General features: G+C 36.4%; 2 protein-coding genes and 1 long non-coding RNA gene across 3 annotated transcripts; 2 read left to right on the top strand and 1 right to left on the bottom strand.

Moving 5' to 3' along the window:
* The first annotated feature begins 351 nt into the window (after positions 1–351).
* LOC114877081 (osmotic avoidance abnormal protein 3-like) lies at positions 352–9,869 on the top strand. The gene is made up of 6 exons (XM_029189223.2): positions 352–483; positions 4,034–4,806; positions 5,589–6,299; positions 7,012–7,505; positions 7,942–8,410; positions 9,517–9,869. The coding sequence occupies exons 1-5, from the start codon at positions 352–354 to the stop codon at positions 8,337–8,339; spliced, it is 2,508 nt and encodes an 835-aa protein (XP_029045056.2). The 3' UTR covers positions 8,340–8,410; positions 9,517–9,869.
* Positions 7,261–14,909, bottom strand: LOC123988030. Its single transcript, XR_006829603.1, has 4 exons — positions 14,633–14,909; positions 8,093–8,221; positions 7,935–8,027; positions 7,261–7,339 (listed from the first exon to the last, which is right to left on the bottom strand). It is a non-coding gene; the product is annotated as an uncharacterized LOC123988030 (long non-coding RNA).
* Positions 14,910–15,209: 300 nt separating this feature from the next.
* Positions 15,210–19,271, top strand: LOC114877082 (ATP-binding cassette sub-family D member). The gene is made up of 8 exons (XM_029189225.2): positions 15,210–16,764; positions 16,850–17,088; positions 17,197–17,565; positions 17,632–17,726; positions 17,800–17,983; positions 18,050–18,147; positions 18,217–18,891; positions 19,024–19,271. Exons 1-8 carry the CDS (start codon positions 16,214–16,216, stop codon positions 19,069–19,071), a joined length of 2,259 nt encoding a protein of 752 aa, XP_029045058.2. The 5' UTR covers positions 15,210–16,213; the 3' UTR covers positions 19,072–19,271.
* Positions 19,272–26,136: the final 6,865 nt, after the last annotated feature.

The raw sequence follows: 26,136 nt of genomic DNA, 5'->3' as shown, positions 1-26,136 counted from the left end.
TTGTTTTTTTTAATTTTTGATATTGAAATTATTTTAATTCTTTCATCCATTTTTTAAATAAATCTGTAAAATAATATGATTTTTTATGTAGAATTTAGGTATTTTTACTACCCAATTAAAAATGTATTTATTACTTAAAAAATTAATCTAATATTAGAACAGAATATAAGGAATAGTTTAATTTGAGGGGACGTTAGGATCACTCTTTGTCGGTTGAGTGGTGGTAAATTAAAGTAATTTAAAAATTTTTGAACTTAAAAAAAATTAGGATCCAGTTCCATAAATTGAAATAGATTAAGATTTTGGAAAGGATTAGCATTTGGAAGGGTCACTTTTCCAAATGAAAAATTAATGGAAAGGAGAGGGAAAAAGGGAAGCTGGAGATCTGAAACGAATTTCTTTTATTTCCAGATGTCCGAGTCCGTGAAAGTGGCCGTGAGATGTCGGCCGATGAACGCTCGAGAACTGCAACAGGGATGCAGGGTACGTGAGCAATGGCGAAGGACGATGAACGAGACAAGCGATGCTCTCTGGCTTGATCTCGCACGCAAGCACCCTGCACTTCCGCTTCTCTCTCCTTTTGTTTATCCACCTGAATGCACGGAAAACTCGTCATATCGAACGCGTAGTAGCCTAGCGACCATATCAAAACACACGACTGGCATGCATCGGCGTTGCAATTTTCCTGCGGGATGACTTTTCAGGATCACATCTGTCACCTTGAGGATTCAACTGTACCTTGCTTCTTTATTTGAAATATGTTATTATTTCATCTCCCCAATTTAATTTATTGAATTTGTACCAATGTCTGCATGGTTATTGAAGATGACAATTTAATTAGTATTTTTAACATGGAGCCCGGGGCACTCGAGAGCAGCTCTCGGTTATGGGTAGATGTACCCGAGCGGGTTCGAACGTGTTAAAATGAAGATACATGACAATCAGGACCAATTTTATGTTAAATAATTAACTAAAATTAATGAGAATGATTTTTAGATTAGTTTTGTATATTTATAAAGGACATTAAGTGATTTTTGGATGATTACTGTTTATAGCAATTTACCATGTCCTTGAAGGCTTGAATGACTATAAATGTTCCTAAAGACTAGTTCTAGAGGCTGAATCTTTTATCGAATTGGAACTGTCTATCTCTAGTTCGACGTATACAATTGTACTTCCATAACAGAATAATCCTCATTTGCTATAATAGACATTTTTGGCAAGTCACTGTATTTAAGTTTATTGCATTTGAGATTAAAACTCGTTGAATAAAATAAGCCTCTTGAATATTTATGAGGCAATAAATTTAATTATCAAAGATATAATGAACTTTAAAAAATATATCCCCTATGTTCTAATTAATTCCACCCCTACACACAATTCCTCCCATGATAAGAATGCAAAATAAATCTCAAGAAATACTGTAATACTTTTCATAAATAAACGTATTTTCTTTTCTTTTTTATTTATATTCATAAATCACACGATTGCAACCATGTAAAATCACATTCAAAATGAACGCATATACACGTGTACTACATCGTGGCACTGTGTCAACCAGGTATGTCGTCATGCATGAGCACAAACAAAAAAGGAAAGGCAGTATAGTAGCGTATATATGTAGCTTCATCGATTTGGCATATATTCTGTTTCATCGATAAGCATGTGAATGTACACTCGCGATCAAATCAGGTTTTCCCGAGAAAAATGATGTCCCGGACTGCCATCCTTCTCCTTAGCCGCTCTCGAAGAGAATGACGGTGGAGGGGAGAAGGCCCCGTTTATATAGGCCTGTGGCGGACCACCACAGGCAAATGCGCGGGAAAATTTGAATTAATATTTACATTGTTATTCGTACTTTTTAATTATATACTAAATTGTATAATGTTTAATAATTGAAAACTATATTATTTTTAATATTACTATTATATTTTAAGAATTCTTACTTTCCCTAGAGAAATCTGATTTTATTGCAACTGTACATATACACGTTTGCTCATAAGTCATTTCATTGGATATTTTAATATTATAAGTTACTAAATTTATTATGGTTATTAAACTATTATTCTAATCTTAATATAATGAATTATGAGAAATGAAAGTCTACTTAATCAAATATAAAATAACAGAGGAATATAAAAATTCAGTAACCTAGAAAAATTATTGTTTGCAATATGCTATGATTTATAATGTTACATATTACAATTACTAAAGTTACTAAACTATTAATATTTAAAATTATTGCAATTTTCAAGTATTCAAATATCCATGATATAAAAATCTAGTAACTCAGGAAAATTATTATTTACTTAATTTGCAATGTTACATATTACAGTTATTAAAATTATCAAACTGTTGATATTTAAATTATTGCAATTTTCAAAGTATTGGAATATCCAAGATATGATAATTCTGCAATTCAGGAAAATTATTACATAATTAAAATGAAATTACAATTGTGCTAATACTTGTGAACGACAATGTACATACGTAGGTAAAACGATGTGTGGTTCGATACCGCTATCTATGCACCGTGTATGCACCGATCAGTTAGCGTGCTTACGTTTCTTGTTGCCTGATGAATATATTATGGAATAGTAAATTTGATGACGACTCATGGTACACGATATATCGCATTTCATGAAGAAACGCTGACGGACAAATCTGGCTAAAAATGGACAATACTTTTCAAAGTTTCCTCTCTCTAATAATTTTTTCGAGACATTGATCATTTCTGCTTGTAACGTGTTTACAAAACCGCAGAAATGATCATTAATATTAAAAAGAGGCGATAAGAAATTATCGTTGTGTTTGTACAATTTCAACCGAACGAACGAAAATAATAAACGAAGAGAAATAAAAATAAATATCGTGAAAAATAATATATGAGATATATTTCAATGAGATCTTCAATGACCCTAGTGTCCTAGTCAAACCGTCAAATCATTATTTTTTATTGCAAGCAGTAATTCAGCTTTACATAAAAAAAAAGAAACGTAAAATTACAAAACGCCGAGGTTACAAAGGAGTTAAAAAAGAATAAAGTTTCGAATTGCCAGAGCCTTTCAAGTATTTCTACGAAACCGAATCGATAGAAGGTATAAACGATCAGTAAAGCGATGCCACAAATAATGAACACGTTTTTGCTAATGTGTTCGATGTTATTGCAACGCTGCACAACATTTCTCAGAATGCAATTGATTAACTATCATAATAACTGTGGAAAAAGCCATTCAAATTGAATGTATCTCAAGGTGATAAAGTTTAATTCCTCTAAAAAAAAATATTTAAAAACAATTCAAAATTTAACCCTTTTTGCAAATACAGTACACTCTCGCTATATTGTCAATTGATAGAGTTTTGGCAATATAGCGAGAGTTCACCGTATCTATTGCTCACTAAGCATCCATGGACTGCCCCCCCCCCCCTAGTTTTACACGAGTTTCAAATTTAAATAAGAAATAAAATTTAAATAAGATGAATGATTTATAGAAGAAACTGCTAATAATTTTTTAATTTAATTTTCCCAATTAAGTTTTACACTAGCCTAATTAGTAGATGCAAAAAAATAAAAGATTTCGAATTTAAATAAGATGAATGATTTATAAAAGAAAATGCTAAAATGTTTTTAACTTAATTTTCCCATTAAGTTTTACACGAACCTAATTAGTAGATGCAAAAAAAAAGATTTCGAATTTAAATAAGATGAATTATTTATAAAAGAAAATGCTAAAATGTTTTTAACTTAGGATCGCAGAAGGATCGTAAATGTTTTTAACTTGATTTTCCCATTAAGTTTTACACGAACTTAATTAGTAGATGCAAAAAAATAAAAGATTTCGAATTTAAATAATATGAATAATTTATAAAAGAAAATGCTAAAATTTGTTCTAGAGCCAATAAAGAAGCAATAATACTATTAATAAATAAAAAAAGTAGGGCGCGACCAATCAGACTGCATTATTCTCATGGAACTTATCCTAATAGTGAACAGTGCTTCATCTTCAAAATTCATTAATCCTCATATTTATAGAACGTAATAACGATCGACTCACCGTCGAAATGCTGCACCCTGGAGGGTCCAACCGGTGGTACCGGAAGCGGCAAGGTGTACCAGTTCGACGCAGCCATCGGACCGGAAGCCAGCACGGAGACCGTGTACGAGAACGTGGGCTCCGTGATCGTGGAGGCTGTTCTCGACGGTTACAATGGAACGGTGTTCGCGTACGGTCAAACGGGCTGCGGAAAGTCTCACACGATGCGAGGGTTCATCGAACGCACCTTGGACCACATCTTCGAGGCGACGTCGACGGCCAGCTCGGAGATGAGGTACCTGGCGCTGCTGAGTTATCTGGAGATCTACAACGAGCGACTGAGGGACCTGCTCCAAGACGGCATCGGCGACCTTCTGACCCTGAAGGAGGATCCTAGCCGAGGGACTTACGTGGCCGGTGGTTTGAGAGAGGTTACCGTTAAGGATGCCGCGGAATGCGCCCGTCTGGTGGAACAGGGCGACAGAAGAAGAGCTGCCGCGGCTACGAAAATGAACGCTGCCAGTTCGAGAAGTCATGCTGTACTTACATTGTCCTTGGAGACGTTGGCTATTAACGACGACAGCAAGACGGAGAACACGGTGAAGAGGGGTAGATTGCACCTGGTGGACCTGGCCGGTTCCGAGAGGCAAGCGAGGACCGGGGCCACCGGTGATCGTCTGAAAGAAGCAGCCAGTATTAATTTGAGTCTTTCGGCGCTGGGGAATGTAATTAGCGCCTTGGCGGCTGGCCAAGGAAGACACGTGCCCTATAGGTACTATCGAGCAAAGTGTTGTAGATCAATGGTGTAACTACATATTGACACGTGATTTAAATAATATTGTAACTATTGTTACAAAGGAATTTTAAAAAATTATCTTTTTGCTGTCTAGGATCTATACTTAGGAACTATTTATTATGCTAAAGATGAAACATTGTAAATTTACATTTTCTGACATATGGTCTTAAAAACATTGTAGGTATTGATAAAGAATTGATTATCTCCAATAGTTTGTTACTTCGTACAAATTTTTATTTAAATGGTAAAGTTTCATTTTTCATTTTTATCTACAATTGGAGAATTCTTTTTAAAATTTATTTCATGTCCTTGATCAATAGGTGTTTTGAATACTTAGAAAAATAAGAAAAAAATGATAGGGTAACGTATACAGTTATTGACTCCTGTATAATGATTAACCCTTTTCTGTAATTTTAATTATAAAGTATTATTTAATAATTTTTAAAAGAACAGCGTGGGATTTAGCAATTAAAATTGTGACTCTCTCCGTTTTGGGAGTCTCTCCCTGGTCCGCCGTCCAAAATTTAAAAAACTCATTATAATGCATAGAGATTAACAACTGTATACATTATCCTACTTAAATTCTTATTACACTAACAAATACAAACAGCAGATATAAAAAATAGAATCCAAAAATTGTAAATCGCTAAATAAACCAATTACAATGTTGTTCATATCAGGTATCCATATACCTGTCCAACAGGGGATGAAAAATAAGATAAAAAATCATTAACAATTAATTAAATATTCATTTTCAGAGACAGCAAGCTGACAAGACTCCTAAGGGACAGTCTGGGCGGCAACGCGAGAACCCTGATGATTGCCTGCGTAAGTCCCAGCGACGCCGACGCCGAAGAGACGCTGAGCACCCTGCGATACGCGGCCAGAGCGCGATGCATAAAAAACAAGCCTGTGATCAACGAGGACCCGAAGGACGCTCTGCTAAGACAGTATCAATTAGAATTGCAACGATTAAAGAAGATGCTCGAATCGAACGATCAAACGATCGTCAAAGAGATAATCTCCTCCGTGAAGGATGAAACCGACGACGAGGAGACCAGGATGCAGAGGGAAGAGGTCGAATACGCGGAAGAGGTCGAGAGGCTGAAGAAAGAATGCGAAGATTCTAATCTATCCGCTCAGAAGCTCCGAGAGGAACTGGAGGCGCTTAAGATCCATTACGAAGCTGGTGCAATTAAGACTGTCAGCCCCAAGCCTGTTCCTCCGCCTTCGATGGACGAGCAGGACCTGGAACGAGAGGAGCGGCGAAGAAAGAAACGGGAAGCAGCGATGCAAGAGGTGCTGAAGAGGTTGGAGAAGCTGACCATCGGCGGAGAGGAACAAGGGAACACGGAACTGAGAAGAAGAAGAGAGAAGAGGAGGAAGAAACTTGAAGCTCTTGCTTCGGCTTTGGAGTCCAGCGCCCAGGAGGGCAATGGAAGTGTCTTCCAAGTCTATGGGCAACTTAGGTCCGTCTTGCACAGTAAATGTTGGATAACTACCCGGAAATCGGGAACCAATGCGGGCAGTTATGAAACGGGGGTGTCTTTTCGGCTGGGACTAAGTGTTTGAGTGTTGCCGAATTTAGAAAACGACAGGGAGGTCTGAGAATCAGAGGAACCCAGAAAAACATATTGCTCAGACAATATTAATTTAATTATAAAACCTTCTTATTTTTTATTTCTGTTAAATGAAACTTTCTAATTAAAATTCTAATTAAAATTAGAATCTAATTCTAATTTAATTTAATTCTAAAATTAGAATCTAATTCTAATTTAATTTAATTCTAAAATTAGAATCTAATTCTAATTTAATTTAATTCTAAAATTAGAATCTAATTAAAACTCTTCTTCTAATTAAAATTAAATCAAACTAGTATAGTGTTTGGTCTCGTTTTAATCAGAAGAAGCTCAATTACATTAGCAAAAGTTTCATTTAAAAAAAAATCAAAAATCAAAAAATGCCTTCAATATTCCAGTTCAGATCAGATTAAACTATTCACTGCTCCAGCTTCCCAGTTTTTCAAGGGGAATTTCCCTGAGTGCTGGGGATGATTATCCAATGGATCTGCCCGGGTACTTACCCAACTTTTACCATATATTGCAGAAGAATTTTTGAAATTGGTGATGTAGAAAGAATTTCTTCCTGCACCGTGTTAAATGAATTTATGTTCTCTTCCAGGTCAACGGAGGACGCTTTGAAGCGGATGGCGAAGCGTGTGAAGCAACTGGAAGCGGAAGCCGCCGATCTCCAAGCTTCCTGGGACGCTGAACGACGCGATCTTTTACGAAGAGAATTACTCACCTCGCAAATATGCGACTCGATGGTTCCTCATCTTCGACCGGGTTGTCCATTGCGCGACGTCGCTGCTGTTAGAGCAGCTGCAACCTGGTGTGACGAATTGGGACGTTGGAGGTTACCGGATGTCTCCCCGCACATACCGCTTCCGCCACCTTCCTTGGTACCAAAGGATAATACGCCTTATACCATTGTGCCTTCCAAGCCTGATCTTAATAACAATAGTAAGGATAACGAGGATGAGATTGGGAATGAGGCTGATAACGAGGAAAGCAGCGAGCAGGAGGATACCAAGAAATTGGACATTGTGGACACGTACTTCCGGCGGAGTAGAATTGACAAGTTATTGGCTCATGTTAGGCAAGCAAAGACTTTCGGTAAGTTTAGGTATATTTGGTTTTGATCATTTGTTGATATAATTAATTAGAAAATTGTGACATAAAATTTTGAAGAGTAGATTATTTTAAATAATCTTCTGATACATATTTTCAAAGAATGAAAATTATTTGAAGATAGCGAATAATATTCAATTTAAAGAAATAAAGTTTTTATTTCAAATATTAGTATAATATAAATAAAAATTAAGTCTTGCTTAAAATTTTATAAATCATTATGAATTAATATACATAGTTAAATAAAATTTGATTTTTCCTGTTAGTTTCAAACAACTAATTGAATTTTTATTTTTATTTTCTTATTCTTCGATATCATTGCTTTAGACGAAATTTCTGTCAGAAAATTATTTAAAATAATATCCTACTCTGTGTAACACGACATCTAAGATAATAGAAAAATGACATAATCACCTTGCAGAGCTAAATAATCGCATCAGTAAGTCAGGTGGTTCTGAAGATTGCATACCAATCGGTGCTGGTCATCTCCAATTGAACGCTTTAAATCTGCAAACAAGCACACCGGTAATTGGCGAAATGGATAATTACAAACCTAGCCAAAATCTACCAACCGGTAGAACTAGTCGTCCTGGTTGGATGGCAGAAGAAAATTCGCTCAACAAAAGTTCCTTTCACAACCAAACGGTGAAGAAACATCCACCTCGTATTTTGGAGGCGTTGCCTTCGTATCCACAAAGTGCCTTGAAATTTGAAAATAAATCAATATCAGATAGGATTTCTGATAAGATATCGTCGAGGTTTAACGAAGTGGCTGATAATCGTTCGATGGTTGGGCAAACTGGTTCCCCTATGTATTGAAATTGAAGACATCAGAGATGATGATGATTGGGAACAGTGAATTAGGATGATGATTGGAAGATGTTTATGAGGTATTTAATAGTTTATGTACTATGATAGATAAATAGTAATTAGTACATCAGTGAATGAAAGTATTCACGTGTAAGAGGAATTAGAAATTTTTCTAATACTCGAAAATTGCAATGTTCTAATGTTTTAATGCTCGAATATTGCAATATTCTAATGCTTTAATACCCCAAAATTACAGTATTCTAATATTCTAATACTTAAAAATTGTAATATTCTAATGTTCTAATACTCAACAATTGCAATATTCTAATATCCAAAACTACAATTCTCAAAAATTCATATATTTTAACATTCTAATGCTGCAAAATTGCAAAAGTTTAATATTCTAATGCTCGAAAATTACAATATTCTAATATTCTAATGCCTCAAAATTACAAGGTTCTAATACTCTAATGTTTCAAAATTGCAATATTCTAATATTCTAATGCCTCAAGATTCTAATATTCTAATGCTCGAAAATTGCAATATTCTAATATTCTAATATCCATAACTGCAATACTCAAAAATTCCAATATTCTAATATTCTAATGCCTCAAAATTACAAGATTCTAATATTCTAATGCTTCAAAAATTCCAACATTCTAATATTCTAATGCTCGTAAATTCCAACATCAGAATACTATTTCACAAATTTCAAATATTTTCTTGAACGACTGTATATCGTCATTCACACGATTCCATTAAATCTGACTCAGATTCTCGCTGACTAATTTCACACCTTCGTACCATTCCATGAATCATTCCAATTATTCCTAATGATGAAAACAAATTAAGTCTACAATATTATCCCGGGGAAAACAAGCTCAAAATTAACAACACGCTTCTACATTTAGAAAGTTTATATAAACTCTTTTTTCCTTCAACGTTTGCGTCATATTTCACCCAAGATATTGTACGTACGTAATGTAATTAATTTTGCATAGGGTCACGGCGTTCGTGTCCATTAAGACCACTAAAAATACATTAATAAACGCGTTGTTATGTAATAGTTTTCGATGCCCTCTAAAATGTACATATATTTCTAGAAACGATCTGATAAAAAACATGATTAATTACCCTTTATCGACCTTTTCAATTGGAGTGATAAAAATCAAACTTATTCTTTCAGAAATTATAAAAGGACCGTTGACAAGTATCTTTCGCAAGGATAATCAGGTAATAAATGACCATCGTGTCATCAAGGTTTCCAGGTTTGGCCAACGACCACACTGTTTTCTCAACGTGAGAAGATTGCAATCTGACTGTCTTCTCAGGGAATTAACATTTTTAGTTAATCAATCTCTTCGGGAAACGTTTGATCTTGTAATTCTACATTCATCGTAAACGTGTTTCGAACACTTCATCCGTGAAACATTTTAATTTCTATCAACATGTAATTCTTGATTTTATAAACTTAGAATTGTTTTATCATTTTCAAACAATCATTATTTAAAATTTATGAAAATTAATAAAAATATCTAAGGCAAGATCTACAAGAAATTCTTAAAAGTATCTTTTTATATTCCTATATCCTGATATGTTCCTGTTTCAAGATTACAAATTTGATGACTGGTACGATTGTATCTAAACGCTCGCCTTTCTACGAAATCTAACGTGCTGGAAATGGTTGCATAAAAATATCGTACGATTCCTTTGGCTTTTGCAATTCGACATACTTGAAAGGGAACGGTGTTGCTCGTTAAAAATTTCCAAACCATCGAGGAAAAGAGAAAATCACGGGTTCGATAACTGAAAACTAGCAATCTGGTAGCCGATTGATTATTGAGAAATTTCAGGCTGGAGAGATTTAAAGTGTACAGACTGATGGTTTTCACTTGACACGTGCCTCGTTGGGGGGATAAAATAAAAGTGTCAGAGAAAGGACCAAAGTCATAAATGAGAGTTCACATTGATCTATAGGCCATTTCGTATCATAAGGTGTTATACCGATAAAATTTTGTGAAGTGGAATTGTGAGCTTTGCTATATATCAATCGAAACGTCTTTTTATTCTCTTTAATAAAGTATTATGGTATTTGGATAAAAAATTGATTAGTTCAAAAAATATTTTAGGGAGAGGCCACTAAGTGTTACGCTCAGTTATTAACCCTTTAACTGCGGGTACTTTTAGCACAATCGATCGATCTAATTTTAAATTATATTACCGAAGTGATATTCCATTTTAAAAGATTTATTTTATTTTTATTTTAGTGGTATATGTATAAGTCACAGTAAATCACAATCTAGAGGTCCACGGTTCGAATCCTTGGTTTCTAACGTTTTTTCTTTTCTAATGACAGTTTCGTTCTTTTTGTTTACGTATTGTTTATTAATTTATTAATAATTCATTACATACGCTGAACTTTATACAGAATTTAAATTATGTTCATTATCCAGTAATCGCATTAACATCGCTACGGCAGCATAAATTTACACGCGCTTATTTGATATTATAATAGCAAATTTGTATATAATATGATTAAATATGATCAAAACTGAAATTGCAAGAAATAATTGTTTGCAATGGCAAATAAGCATACGATACCGTAACGATGTTACGAATTGGATGGAAAAGATAACTTAAATTCTATAAAAACTGCAGTGATAGGTAGTCAAAAAATAATAAACTACCATTAAAAAAAGAGAGGTCAGGAATCAAAGATTGTGAACCCTTGCACTTTTTGTAGAGAATAACAAGGCGCAGACTTTGGCTTCAAATGCAAAGTTCCTAAAAAAAAATTTGTAAATTAACTTTTCAACTAATCGATTTTCAATCCAAGTAACATAATACTTTATTATAGAGAATAAAATAACGCTTCAATTGATGTATTTTATACCCAATTATACACAATTCCATTTAAGAAAAAAAAAAATGTAAAAGAAAGTAACCACGTAGAAATTGCACCATCGATAGTGCACAACCTCGTTCAGGCCTAATAATTATCCTCAACAATTACGTATTACGCCCTGATTTTTTTGTTCATTCCTAACGACCCTGCTGAATCATTGCTAGATTTTCTAAGACTTTCAGTTAAACAGTTTACTTTGCACCGTTTTCTGAGAGAGATCTGCACTGGAAAAAAAGTACATTTCACGTTTGCTGTAACCCGTAAAATCATTTCTACGTGCTAGTAATTGTTCAAGAATGAACTTTGAATTTCGTCATTAATCTGTTATTAATTCATACGAGTAATTAAATTTAATTGACGTTTAAATCGAAATGAATTGAAATTTGCAAAAAAATTTTTCATTACACCTTTTTATGCGTTTTTAAATTTTTCTTTTAATTATCCCTCTACTAATGAGAGTTTTATTAACCTTATGTAAAAATTGTTATGTTCTCAACCTATGTACAGGGCCGGCCCTGAGATTTCGGGGGCCCGAGGCGAGCTCCAAGAAAGGGCCCCTTTACATATGACATCTTAAAAAGTTTCCTCAAATAAAATTTATAAAATTAACATTAAAGCTTGTATAACTAATTTAGATTTGTATTTACCTATGGGGGGACCATGGGTGGCCCTGGACTTTAGGGGGCCCTAGGCAGCCGCCTAATCCGCCTAACCCCAGGGCCGGCCCTGCTTATGTAAAATTACGTCTCTTCATTAATTGAAGCTAACTACATTTCATTGCAAATTTATTAAAATAAGTCACATGTAATTCTTATCTTTTTCTTTTCACTTGATAAGATACAGGTCATGAACATTGACCCAAAGTCAATAGGCGCTTTCAATTTCGCATAACGATGCTGATTTATCGTTTCAAATTACAACGCGAAACAAACATGGAACATCGTTACATCCCGTTTCCGGTAGATGAATTGTTTGATTCGATGTATTCGACACGGCACGGTTTATGTAACAAAAGAACATGCTTTCATTTACGAAAATAAACGTGGCCTTGGAAGACCCCGTAACTAATGAACTAAAAAAATAAAAAAAAGGAAGTCAATTTCTCCAACTTTCTTCTTTAACAAGCAACTTCCTCTTCGTATATTTAATAAGATACAAGATAAGTGTAATGTCCATTAAAATAGTCACCGTTTAAGTAACATCAATGTTTAGTAATTTTTTTTGTAAACAATTTGTCAAGAAATATTAAATAAAATTTAATAAAAATCTAACCCAAATGAAATATTATTTTATTCCTTATTTAAAAAGAAATTGTACTTTATGATATTTATTAATTAACTTTGTCTAAATAAATTTTTACTGCGCTGTTTATAAAAAATAAAAAATAACATTTGAATGATATTTAAAATAATCCAAACTTATAAAAGTGCCATAGGAGAATTTCTTTCAAGGAGTAGTAAAAAATTAAACATTCGAGTGAAACTATCATAAATGTTTTGTCTGAAAATGTGGCGGAGGAGCTCGTTAAAGCCGCGAAACATTCGGAGAGAACGAAAGCGAATGATGGAAGAAACCAGCTTCCAACGATGGGTTACTTTTACTTTCTCTGTTCTGCACGAAACGCAAAACAGTGTCGCGCGTTGTAAAGTAAAAGCCGAAAGGAGTACGCTTTCCCTCTCGTCCTGTCTGATCTCTTCGTGGCCACTTACAGAATCCTTTTGTGATTCATATGACTAGAACACTTTCGAGCTCAACAAATTTCTTACGATTGTCATATTTATGCGCAGAATCTAATTAAAATTTCCGGGGACCAGGGCTTTCTGAATATTTGAGGGGCCCCTTGGTTCAAAAATTGAAATTTATTCTAAATAAAATTAAACAATAAAAAGGATTTGATTCGATATGATTTGACATAGTAAGTAAGAGCTTATAAAAGCTTAGAATTATTAGAAAGGCTTTTTATAAATTTTATTCTTATTAATAATAATAAAGGGTTGGTAGAGGGCCCCTTAGAAAATGGGGCCCCGACTGTAACCCCCCTTAGACTTCCTCTTAATCCGGCACTGTTCGTGTAATTTATTCTTATCCAATTTGTACAATTACAATTGTGTAATTTAAATAAACAAATTACCACGAAGTTCATTAGATAAATAATTGTAAAGGAAAATTAACTTGCTTAGAAATGAACAAAGTTCAAATTTTTATCACAACTTATCAGTGACTTAATTTTGCATATCTATACACGTGTTAATAACTTGAAAAGAAGTGTCATGAACATATGTATTAACTATTACTATATTCCTATATACGCAAAAAAACATTTAAAAGTAATTGAACAATTTGAAGATCAAATAATGAAAGGAATAATTCTTCCAATTAAAAATGAATAAAAGATTGATTCTCAACTTCCTTGAATACATAATTTTAAATTTATTTGCATTTCACTGCTGTGAAATAACTTTCATTTTCTGTCAAACTTTGCCATCTTTGTCCACGCTCGTTCAATGACGCTGTTTCTACATTTTAACATCGCTTTTATGCAATTCACTATGCTACTTAATTCTAGCCTCGTTGCAAAATAGAATGGAACGAAATTAATCAAACGATATCCTAACCTAATTTAGGTTATTAACAGTGCATCACAAGAAAATAAACGACAATTAGTTTTTTTTCCTTATATGAATCATGAGATTGCAAAATGTTTGATTAGAATGTTTCCTTGCATCACGTCCGCTTTTATGCGAAACAAAATATTTCCCGGAAATTTCGGTAAGTATATATTATTATTTCCGGAAAAGTTATTTTATTTCCTTTAAAAGAAATATTTTGTGATGTCTATTAATCCTCGTGTTAATATCAGATAATAAATTATAAAAAAAAAAGTTTAAATAATATTTCAAATTTCCCTTCAGATTTATAATATCGTATCACCAAGAAATCTTATTTAATCCCACACCTTAAACCTTTTTAAAACATTTCCTCAAATTCTTGCAACATCCGTGCAGCCCGAGCTGTTTCTTTACATTTAAGAGTCATTCTAGATCAAACATAACCATTTCAAAAAAATGACCGTCTTCTAGAAAGTTTCGGGTACAGATAAAGACGAAGCTTGATCGTTTAATTAATTCAGATGATCAACGATAAAAACAGAGAAAGAAGAAAAATAATAAGAAGCAAAGCGTAAAGTCTAGTCTAGTCGTATCTCGACGTGTATTACGTCACGTCGGATACGTTTCAGCATGGACTGTAGATAACAGCAGCTGAATGCCAATGTACAATTTCCGCGTCTCCCATTGGGAGTCGTGCTCTTCTGTGGAACGTGGAATCGCAGAAAAGCATGATTCGAGAAACAGGAAGAAAGAGAAGCACGTAACGCGAATCAGAGCAGAGCACTGACCTTGCTATTCTCCATATTTCATGAGAGACGGTTGCTACACGAGCATCTTCCACGCTCGGGACATTTAAAGATATCACCATGGCCGTGGAACTGGTATCAAACACTTTTTCTTTCGTTTAAATGCTTCCACGATGACTCGTACGCGGTATGACAACAAAAAGGTCCTAAAATCCATGTTAACACGTTCCGTGCCACGTTTTGTCAAAAAACAAAGCTCCACGTGGAACAAAACGTGTTAAACACTTAAATGATTTCTTCTCAATTCATAAGGCAATTTTCACGCACCAATGATGAATCGTGAGAACACCAGGGGTCACTGTACGCTGCGCGCGGCGCAGGATCCATGTGTACTGTAAAAAAGAAACATGGAATCTCTTTGTCTAAGATATAAATAATCATGGGTCGGGTATGATTTATTATAATTACAAATTGCAACAGCCTCTGGTTTTATACAATCACAACAGCGGCGGACAGAGAGAGCACGAGCCGTGTGCAACCCGACTGTACCTAAAATAAGAATAAATCAGTGGCCAACAATCAGCGTCGGCCAAAAGTCTTCAGAATTATCTGTCCAACTGACGCTGTCCCTTAACCGCGTTGAATTCATTGTAAACAGAGCGGAAAGAAAGAAGAACCAAAGGAAGAGGAGAAATAAGAATACCGAAAGGACAAAGAAAATCTGAAGCCTGTGTATACATATGGAAGACGCGTCACGAGACGACCAATATAACGCGATTAATCTGCGTACGTGTGTAGCCTTATCTTCGAAGGAGACGAGAGGAAGGTTGCGAATACAGTTAAATAGCGGCACTTTGATCCACAAACGTACCACGTGTTCGAGTTTCCTGCGAACTGTCGAGTCTCCTCGTTAAATAAAAATTATGTATCGGTCCGAAACTTCCAACAATGAGACATGTAGATATGTAGATATTATCCCAAAATGACTCATCGTCTGCCGGCGCGATAGATCAACACTATTGCCTTCATAAATTATCAACGACAGAGAAGCAAGCCCTCTAGTGGGGATTTATCCGAGTTGAAAATTATCAACTCTGCGTCATTAGACAATTTTTCAATTCAATCGCGCTACCACGTCCACGGTCCTCGTGAAAGGAGGCGAGAAGAGTTCGTTGACAATCGTCGAGGAGCATGTGCGTTCGTAACGGATGCCTCGAGAGAACGGGTAACTTATAAACTCGGGTCCAAGTCCAGCGATAGACGAGCTAACCAGTCGCGACTGCTTGTTGCCGCGGAGAGGGTCCAAAAGAGAACGGGAGCGGTGGTCTACGAGATACGCAACGAGCAGTCGCCAGCTGGTTGCCGGTCTACGTGGATCGTGTGTAGTCGTCGGAGCGGGATTCGGTTCTTTTTTTTTTCTCTCTCGTTCGTGCGTTCGCCGAGCGATTCGCGCGATAAGCGTGCTGACTGGCGAGAGGAGAGGAGACGGGAGGAGACGTCCAGCCACAACACGATGAGCGGTTGTCGTTGACGAGTTCGCCGTCGAACGACCGTTTTTGATTAAACGGTTCGAGGAACCACTCATCGCCAGTACACTCCCGATGAGAGTGTGCCACCGGCAGGATGTCGTCGGTGTTCTCGAAGCTAATCGACAAGACGTCCGCGAAATACGGTATCAGACACGAACAGCTGATCCGTGGCGTGGTCGGCGTAGCGACGACGCTATACCTCCTGAAAATCGGTTATCCGTTAGTGAGTTTCGGCATAACGCAGTACCAGAAAAGAAGGAAACAGGCGGAGAAGGTTTCTCAGGTTTCCAACCGACGCGACGACAATGCCGTCGGCAAGAGATCGGAGGCAACCGATGGGAAATCTGGCGTCGGTCTGGACCGAAAGTTCATTAAACAGCTGATCGCGCTGTTGAGGATCATGGTGCCCGGATGGAGAACACGGGAAGCCGGATTGTTAACATGCGCGACGCTGACGCTATTAGCGAGGACGTTCCTCTCGATTTACGTGGCCACTTTGGAGGGTCAGATCGTGAAGAGGATCGTGCTGAGAGATGTTCACGGGTTCTCCTTGATGCTCACGAGATGGTTCGCCATCGCCCTCCCGGCGACTTTCGTCAATTCGGCCATCAGATATCTGGAGGGTCGATTGGCTCTTAGCTTTAGGTATTTGAACCCGCTGAATATTCTATCTCCATCATTTTTTAGCGAGCGTTCAACTAGCCTTAAGTATCTCGTTTGTTTTTTAAAGAGGACGCCTGGTGGAGCATGCTTACAAAATGTATTTGAGCCAACAAACGTACTATAGAGTGTCAGCACTGGACAATAGACTTGGAGGTGCAGAACAAAGACTGACAGACGATTTGTCTGAACTGGCGAGTTCCGTGGCGCATCTTTATTCGAGTTTAACCAAACCATTGTTGGACTGTGCTTTAGTGGGCATTGCGCTTATTTCATTTTCTTCTAAAATGGGAGCAAGAAAGATACAAGGTAATGTTAATCGGCGCGCTCATGAATTATATAAATGACACAGGTCATTTGCAATATAAATTGTATGATAATTAACTGCATTTAAATTTCATTCGCATCGTCTTACAGGACCACTGTTAGCATCCGTAGTTATTGCTGTCACCGGACAGATCCTACGTCTAGCTTCACCTAAGTTTGGTCAACTGGTGGCCGAAGAAGCATCAAAGCGTGGTAGATTGAGAGAAGCTCATGCTCGTATCAGTGCTCATGCAGAAGAAATTGCATTTTATGGTGGGCACTATACAGAGCACCGTTACTTGATCACTGCGTACAGATCTCTTGTATCGCATTTAAGAAGAGTGTTGGCTTTGAAATTATGGTACGTGATGCTGGAACAACTGCTGATGAAGTACGTGTGGTCTGGCACTGGACTCTTAGTTATTGCTCTGCCTCTCCTTTACACAGCCACTGGAAGTACACATATAGATAATGGTGACGGTGTGTAAATGTTAATATAAATTAATTTCATAAAAATCAAGTATTAATAAAATTGTTAATAACTAGGTGGCGTTAGCGAGAGAACCGGATATCTAACAACTTCCAAAAATCTTCTTAGTTCCGGGGCAGATGCTGTAGAAAGGCTTATGTCATCTTATAAAGTAAGATTTACAATAGTATAGAAAATTCCAATAAATAACATAATATATACATATACAACTCTATTTGTTATAGGAATTAGTAGCACTAGCAGGGTACGCAGCCAGAGTTAGTGAAATGCTAGATGTGTTTAAGGATGCTGCATTATGTAAATATAGAAGAAATATTGTTAATAGCCCGATGAGAATAGGAAATGGTACAACAAACCATGCCTTAGATAAAATAATTGAATTAAAGGATGGTGCACCAGTGATAAAAGGTAACATACATAATGCCACAATCCAAAGATATGCTTCGTTAAATACTAATACGTATGCTTCAACAGGAATTGTGCGCGAAAGTGCAGATGGCAGTATAAGTTTAATCGACGTGCCAATAGTTACACCCAACTGTGAAGTTATTGTACCTAGTTTAACCCTTACTGTAAGTACCCCGAGATAAGAGACAAAGAAAACAGCAGAAACAAAATATCAAATATCAATTTGCTTTCAGATAAATCCAGGTGACCATATACTAATCACTGGCCCTAACGGCTGTGGAAAAAGTTCCCTGTTTCGCATAATCTCTGGTTTGTGGCCAGTTTATGGAGGCATCCTGGTGAGACCCGGTGACAGTTTCTCCGCACAGAGTGGAAGGCCAGCCTTGTTTTACATCCCTCAAAAACCTTACATGACCGTCGGTTGCCTGCGGGACCAGATCATATATCCTTCGGAGTCGCAGACAACGGAGTGTTCGGACGAAGAACTCCTGAAACTGTTGGAAGAGGTTGATCTACGAGGATTGGCTGAGAGGGAAACCGAAGGACTCGATGCCTTCGGTGACTGGGACTCTACCTTGTCGGGCGGTGAGAAACAAAGGCTCGCTATGACCCGTTTGTTCTATCACGCCCCGCAGTACGCGCTTTTGGACGAATGCACCAGCGCGGTGAGCCTCGAGGCCGAGAGTGTGATATATGAAACGGCGAAAAAGAAAGGGATCACCCTGTTGACGATTACCCATCGCGTGGCTTCCCTCGCCAAGTATCACAAATTATTGTTACTTTTTAACGGGGAAGGTGGATGGACCTTTGGCCCATTGGACGTGGAAAACGGAACGCTTCTAACGAATCATACTAGCGAAGAAACTGAGCAACACGAAGTGAAAGGAGGCCACTATCAGATGTTACACGTACGTTCGCGCACTTTTTCTTCCTCTTTTTGTTGTTGTTGTTGCTGTTGCTTCAGTATCAAGTGAACGCTTTACAATCGCAGTTACGAATATATGTGACCATTTTCTTTCTTTTGTTGCTCCTTATTGCAGGAACTTCGTGACATTCATTCGGAAGATTCGAAAGTTGGTATCAGTTGAAGAGGCTTCGGTGAAGACACTTGGAATTAACTTTAGAAAAATTTCCTCTAGCAATTACCCTGTAAGGTTGTAAATATATTTTCACGGATGGATTTTGTACAAAGGTTTACCAATGTTTCGGAGTGAATGCTCTATTTTTGTACGAGCAAATCTTACTATTTAACGAACGTGAAGTATAAATAAATGTTGATCAACACCTATGTCTCAGTGTTTTATTTATTATTTACCTTCTAATACCCGTCGAACTTTTATTCCTCTTTGATAGATTGAAATTTATTTTCAAATTCAAGAAGTACTAATAAAAAGAAAACATTCGAAATTAATACGTCGCGGCACAATAATAGATTTTTATCGATATAAAAATGCTTCTCTTATCGATCTGTGGAAAACAACACTAGATTCTCGGTGCTAATCATGATTATAGTGTTTATTTAAGGCTCAAACTTTGCTCTTTGCCCGTGTTGCTTGTCGAAAATATTTTTTGCAATTCGTTATTGGATATGATAAGAAATTCGAAAACATTACGTTTAAAGTTCAAAATCTGGTATTACAAATGAAGAACTTTAACTGATTAAAAAAAGAATATAAATAAGACTTAACATAAATGGAATATTGATGGAAATATCAGTTATTGAAATTTAAAATTAGCAAAGTAATAGGAGCAGAAATGATAAAGAAGAAAATTAAAGAAAACTTAGCTAAAAGACAAATACATCTATCAAAATTAATTATTTTTAAAAGTAATATTTAATATTAATAAAAGAGGAAACACCAGCAAAGCAAATGGGGGGAAATGAATGATAAAGAATATAAAACTGAGCTAAAAGTATAAAAAATACGAGAATTAATTATCAACAAAAATAATACTTAATATTAATAAAAGAAAAAAATAGCGAGAAATGAGTAGCAAAGACTAAAAATAATAAAAATTCATCTAAGGGGAAGACAATTTTTAAAAAAAGTTATAAGTAATCTGCCGGAAAATAAAAAACAATTTTAATAAATAAAAAGAAAAAGAAACATCGAGAGGGATGAAAAATAGAAAGAAAGGGTGCGAGAATGGTAGAGAGAGACGGGGATCTCGATTAAAAGCCGGATCGCGGATTAAACTTCCTTTTGCCCGTTGGTGCAGCTGCGAGCAACGGTGTGCTATGGCGGGGCACATTAATTTGTGTCGGACAAAAATTTAATTACGTGTGTTTCTTTGTTTTGAAGGGCCAGAGCAAAGGCGGCGGGGGCGATGCCAGGGGAGGGAAGACCCACAATTTCCGATGAGCTTACCTCTGGGAAACCCCGCAAACGCCAAACGTCGATACGCCCGGGAGTCAGCCATCTTGGGGGGTTGTATACCTCTCTGCGACGTTCCAGCTAATGCTTTAAAGCAATTCCAGAATACTGCCGCAATTAGACCTGTCTCTTCTTGCTCTCCTGATGTTCCACAGATATTTCACAGTATAACTCATCTTCATCGTTCAACCTTCCCTCAATTTCACTCGTTACTGTAAAATGAAAATGATGGAAATTCGATAATGGTAATCACCCTACATGAAAAATAAAGAATAAAATATTACATAAATTATCCATACTTGAAAATTAACCTCGATTATTTATTTATTATATTGACCCCTGATATAAAATGAAATAGATATAGCTTTTTTCTTATTTCTTTTGAATACTCATATTTTCTGTAATTCAAAATATAATATTTTCAAGACCAAATGATTCATTTTTAACAATTAAACATAATTGTAATTGTAATAAAAACATAGTTCCTAGATAAAAAAAGGTTATTTCTTTTTTGTTGATATTAGGTTAAGTGCCTTCCTAATTATTAATCCCCACCTCCTTTAGATAAAAATTACTAGACAAATTGAAACAAGTAGAATTATTGAAAACTAAATTTTCCTAATATCTCTATACCATTCTATTTAAACAAATTTTTAAATACGTAACCTTTATCGTTCGCACGACCATTCTCCGAGTTCTTCTCCAGGGTGTCACGAAGAGATTGACAAACAGGGAACGGCCTCTTTGTCGCTGTAAATCCCATCGGATGACAAGATAGCGATCGGATAGTGGCTTATTACGTTCTTTATTCTTTAGAGACGATCTTTTGGCGTATGCGGTGACGGTGGCGGCCGGCTGGCACGCGCCGCGTGTAATTCAATCGGCTATTTCGACGAGCAGGAGTTACCAGCCAGGGTGGACACGGTTTTAATCCTTCGAGAAACTGTTGTAAACGAGTATGGCTATACTTCTTCGCTAATCATCCCGATGATTCTTATTTTCTTAGCCGGCTAGTCGGACAGATGCGACGGACAACTTTCTTTCCTTAGCAACCCTTTCTCAAAATACGAAACCCGATACGATACGAAGATGTTCCGCGGTTAAATTCTGCCGCTTGCGACAAACGGTTCCGTTGAGAACAGCTTGCTTTTTAGATAAACAACGAGGGAGAAATTTTCGGTTGGTAGTGGTAGACGGTGTAGGTGTCCTCGTTTATCGACCGAGTCCAACTTGGAAAATAATTCTACCGTTTTAGTAGATACATTTCGTAACTTGTTCTAGGGATTTCTGATAAGGAAATTGTAGAGGGGCGTTGGAGGTTTGTCTCGCAATTACACGCCGGCCAGGCGATCGAACTAGTTTCAGCCACAAGAGGTGGTTCACCGCAAATGTAATTAAGTAGCCGTGACGTATTTGGTAACATCTTGATCGTTCAAAGCGAGGTTTATCGTAGATTATCCGATACGCAATCACTTTAATGCAGGGAGATGAGAGCAATGGGAGGATACTTTTCATCGCGAACAATACGGTCACTGTCATCTCATCACGAGGGTTAATCACTCAACTTTGAATCACGACTATACCACTGTTGCTTGAAACTGTTATCCGAGAGGATGAAAGGGAATAGATATTGTGCCACACGCGACGGTATAGAAATAGTTCGGTTGAATTGTGTAAAAATTTGAATTAGATTTAGTGAAATAGCTTTGACAATATTAAGAAAGTGTATAATATTTTAGAACGTGTTTTGAGTGAAACAATAATTTTTATTCGGGCTATTGTGCCTTTGTAAGTCGAACGCAACTAAAAATACTTTTCACTGAAAATTGTGTTAAATTAAAATGAAAAAAATGTATCTTTAAATTGTTTTTTTTTTTCAGTTTTGTTGCATTCAAAATTATTATTTTAATATTTCTTTGAAATTACTTTTTAATTTAATAAAAAATCATTAATGCATTTATGCTACTTTTTTCATTTATCTCCAAATTTTGTTCTATATATAAATCATGTTATTCATTTGCATTTTCTTCAAAATCCATCTCCCTACATACTGCAACCAGACATTTTGTTTGCACAAAGTATTCAAGTAAGCGCTCATGGTTGATGCAACCCGGTGTGCATGGTCACCTAACGTGCACACGTGATCAAGGCGGATGTACGTGCAATGGTTATTTGCTCATCTCGGCTCGCTGGTGTAACGATGACGGGAATGTAATCGCCTCTTTGATTTCAGGTGCGAGCAAACACAGGTGTGGCCGAAGAGGGTGATCAGATCAATTCGAGTTACCGCAAACGTTATCTCTTTTTTTTTGTATCAAAGATCTAAGATTAGCAAAGCGAGCATAAACGTTTAATTGAAATTCTTTTTTATCGTATTTGTGGGAATTACTGGTGATTAAAATTTCTGATGATTATTAGCAAATTTTAAGCTTCAAATTAATATTAATTAATAACATCTGACTCGGTGCAATTCGATCATTTTCAGCAAACTTTAATCTTTAAATTGATATATAAGTGTTATTTTGTAACACTTTTATGTTATCAAATCGTGTCAGACTTCAGATATCCCAAAATCAATCATTGTTTTTCTGTAAGCAGCAATCAGCTATTTTCTATCAAAAATATTAATAAACAATTTATGCAGTAATTTTCATTAAACATTGAGCTTCAAATTCATTTTTATGTTATCAAATCGTGTCAGACTTCAGATATCCCAAAATTAATTATTGTATGTTGCAATCAGCAATCAGCCATTTTGTATGAAGAATATTAATAAACAATTTATGCAGTAATTCTCATTAAACATTGAGCTTGAAATTGAGTTATCTCCTAACACTTTTATGTCATCAAATTTCCATTTAATATGCAACAACAGCATAATGAATTAATTATCAAGGTGTTCATTTGTTAATCGATCAAAAATCAATTGATTATCTGTCCATCCTCTTCTCCATCCGTTGGACGAAGAATGCGACGATGCAAGGAACTTCGGCTAGTTGAAAACGTTGCAGTTCCGTGGAATTGCAGGTTAGGGTCGAAAGGGAGAAGGGCGGGGTCCGGTTTTCTACGGGGTCCTGCGTAAATACCGTGGGCCCAATCGGCTGGAAGTGTAAGCCAATACCCAGGGTGTACACTCGGCGTGCTGCGAGCTCTGCTCTCCTCCACGTGAACCTCTTACCCCTCTCTCTCCTCGTTAACACCCTTCACGCCAGCTCCGTTCTCCTTCTCGTTGATTTTTCTGCCCTTTCCCGTCGCTTCCCTTTGAAAAACGCAACGAATAACGCGAACCCGATCCCAACTATTCGACGGTTCTCTGCCACTGCTGCTGGACACACGGTCGACGCCAGAGCGCTGCCGTGCGGTCGACTTCCTCTTCCTGTGTCCACGTCGGAACTACGTAGTCAGGTGTCCGGCCTGACGGTCCCGATTATGTCGACATCCGATAGTCGGATACGACCGGACTCGTGAGAGACGACTGGTACAATCAGGAGGAAATTTTCGTTGACGAATTTTCGATTCCAGGAAGTACGCTTTTCGTGTCTTTCACTCGTGATTAATTCTTCCGATGCGGAAGGATATATGCAGGGTGCACTGGAATCTTATGGGAGCAGAGACTGGGTCTTCGTGACCCAAATTTCAAAATGTATACAAGGATATTATATGAGTAAAAGAGTTGCATATATTGGAAAAAGAATTTATGAGGGAGAGCGCAAAATTAAATTAAAATTGAGGCTCTCTCCATGGTCCGCTGTCCGAGGGTTAATAAATATCAGAGCTTCAGAATAATGATATTCACTTATAATTTTTAGAAGAGCAGTGCAAAATTTAGAAAATGAAAATAAAATGAAATACAGATTTAAATTAAATTGAAATTGGGGCTCTCTCCATGGTCCGCCGTCCGAGGGTTAATGACTTTCACTACCAAAATTTCAGACCCAACCACTCTAACTTGTAAACTAATATTGGCATAATCAGAACTTTTTTCTGGGATGGATTGAGTCCACAGAATTTTAGAATTTTGGAAGCTTAAAATCTTAGAATTTAAAGGAGTACCAAGGGACATTATAAGTCCTGCCTAAATACTCAATATGGCAATAAACCTTCTAGTTAAATCTATTCCCAAGTAGAATAAGTAACACTCTTCGAAAGCAAACAGAAGATGGTAACAGTCGAAGAAAGAGGGTGGCAGAGTCTGGCAAGTGGAATAGGTAGCGTCGGAGTGTTTCGCAGCCGGGCTCACCGTTCACTGGTCAATAATCCACGAAAGGGAAGGCATTACAAGCCAGTGATCTCGAGGGTATCGGGGCCACTCGTCTGCAAGGCAGGACCACCGTGATCGGCGTGGTAATGGTATCTGAAGAAAATAATATCCTACTTCCCCGTCCCTCTCCCTGGCAAGGATATCGGTATAGCAGAGACGAGACTCGAAGAAGGCCCCCGATCACCGATCAACGATCGCCGAATGAACGATTAGTATCCCGTGTCGTCGGCATCGACGACGTCCAACCCGTGTATACGAACGTCTTACGTCTTACACGTTCCTGGACATGGATATCGTTTAAACCGTTTCTTACATCCTCTTCTCCCAAAGTCACTTTTATTCCTATACTTGACTGCTTTCTTTTGTTATAACTGATAGGAGATCATGCTGTCTTTGGAAAGTTTCACTATTGATACAAATAACTCCTAGCATTTGATAACATCAATATAGTAATCTATAGTTTATGGGACACTGTTGTATGTCTGATGGCAAAAGCAGTCTTTTTAATTAATAAAATATTATTGTAAGCAAATGTGTTTAATTTTACAAATATTCACCTACTGATTGATAACTGAAACCAACCCTTACCACTGAGAAGTTTCACTTCAGTTAAATCTGTTACTGAGGCAAATAATTAAACTCCAGCATATAACTTCAATGTAGTAATTAATAATTTATGGAGAATTATTGTATGTCCCGTGACAAAATCAGACTTTTCAATTAATAAAATATTACTACAAGCAACTGTGTTAAATTTTACAAACATTCACCCACTGATTGATAACTGAAACCAACCCTTACCACTGAGAAGTTTCACTTCAGTTAAATCTGTTACTGAGGCAAATAATTAAACTCCAGTATATAACTTCAATGTAGTAATTAATAATTTATGGAGAATTATTACATGTCCCATGACAAAATCAAACTTTTCAATTAATAAAATATTACTACAAGCAACTGTGTTAAATTTTACAAACATTCACCTACTGATTGATAACTGAAACCAACCCTTACCACTGAGAAGTTTCACTTCAGTTAAATCTGTTACTGAGGCAAATAATTAAACTCCAGCATATAACTTCAATGTAGTAATTAATAATTTATGGAGAATTATTACATGTCCCATGACAAAATCAAACTTTTCAATTAATAAAATATTACTACAAGCAACTGTGTTAAATTTTACAAACATTCACCCACTGATTGATTACTGAAACCAACCCTTACCACTGAGAAGTTTCACTTCAGTTAAATCTGTTACTGAGGCAAATAATTAAACTCCAACATATAACTTCAATGTAGTAATTAATAATTTATGGAGAATTATTACATGTCCCATGACAAAATCAAACTTTTCAATTAATAAAATATTACTACAAGCAACTGTGTTAAATTTTACAAACATTCACCCACTGATTGATAACTGAAACCAACCCTTACCACTGAGAAGTTTCACTTCAGTTAAATCTGTTACTGAGGCAAATAATTAAACTCCAGCATATAACTTCAATGTAGTA

The sequence above is a fragment of the Osmia bicornis genome, chromosome 8 (genome assembly GCF_907164935.1).
Source record: "Osmia bicornis bicornis chromosome 8, iOsmBic2.1, whole genome shotgun sequence".
In the NCBI taxonomy this organism is placed as follows: Eukaryota; Metazoa; Arthropoda; class Insecta; order Hymenoptera; family Megachilidae; genus Osmia; species Osmia bicornis.
This window is presented reverse-complemented; position numbering and strand designations above follow the sequence as displayed.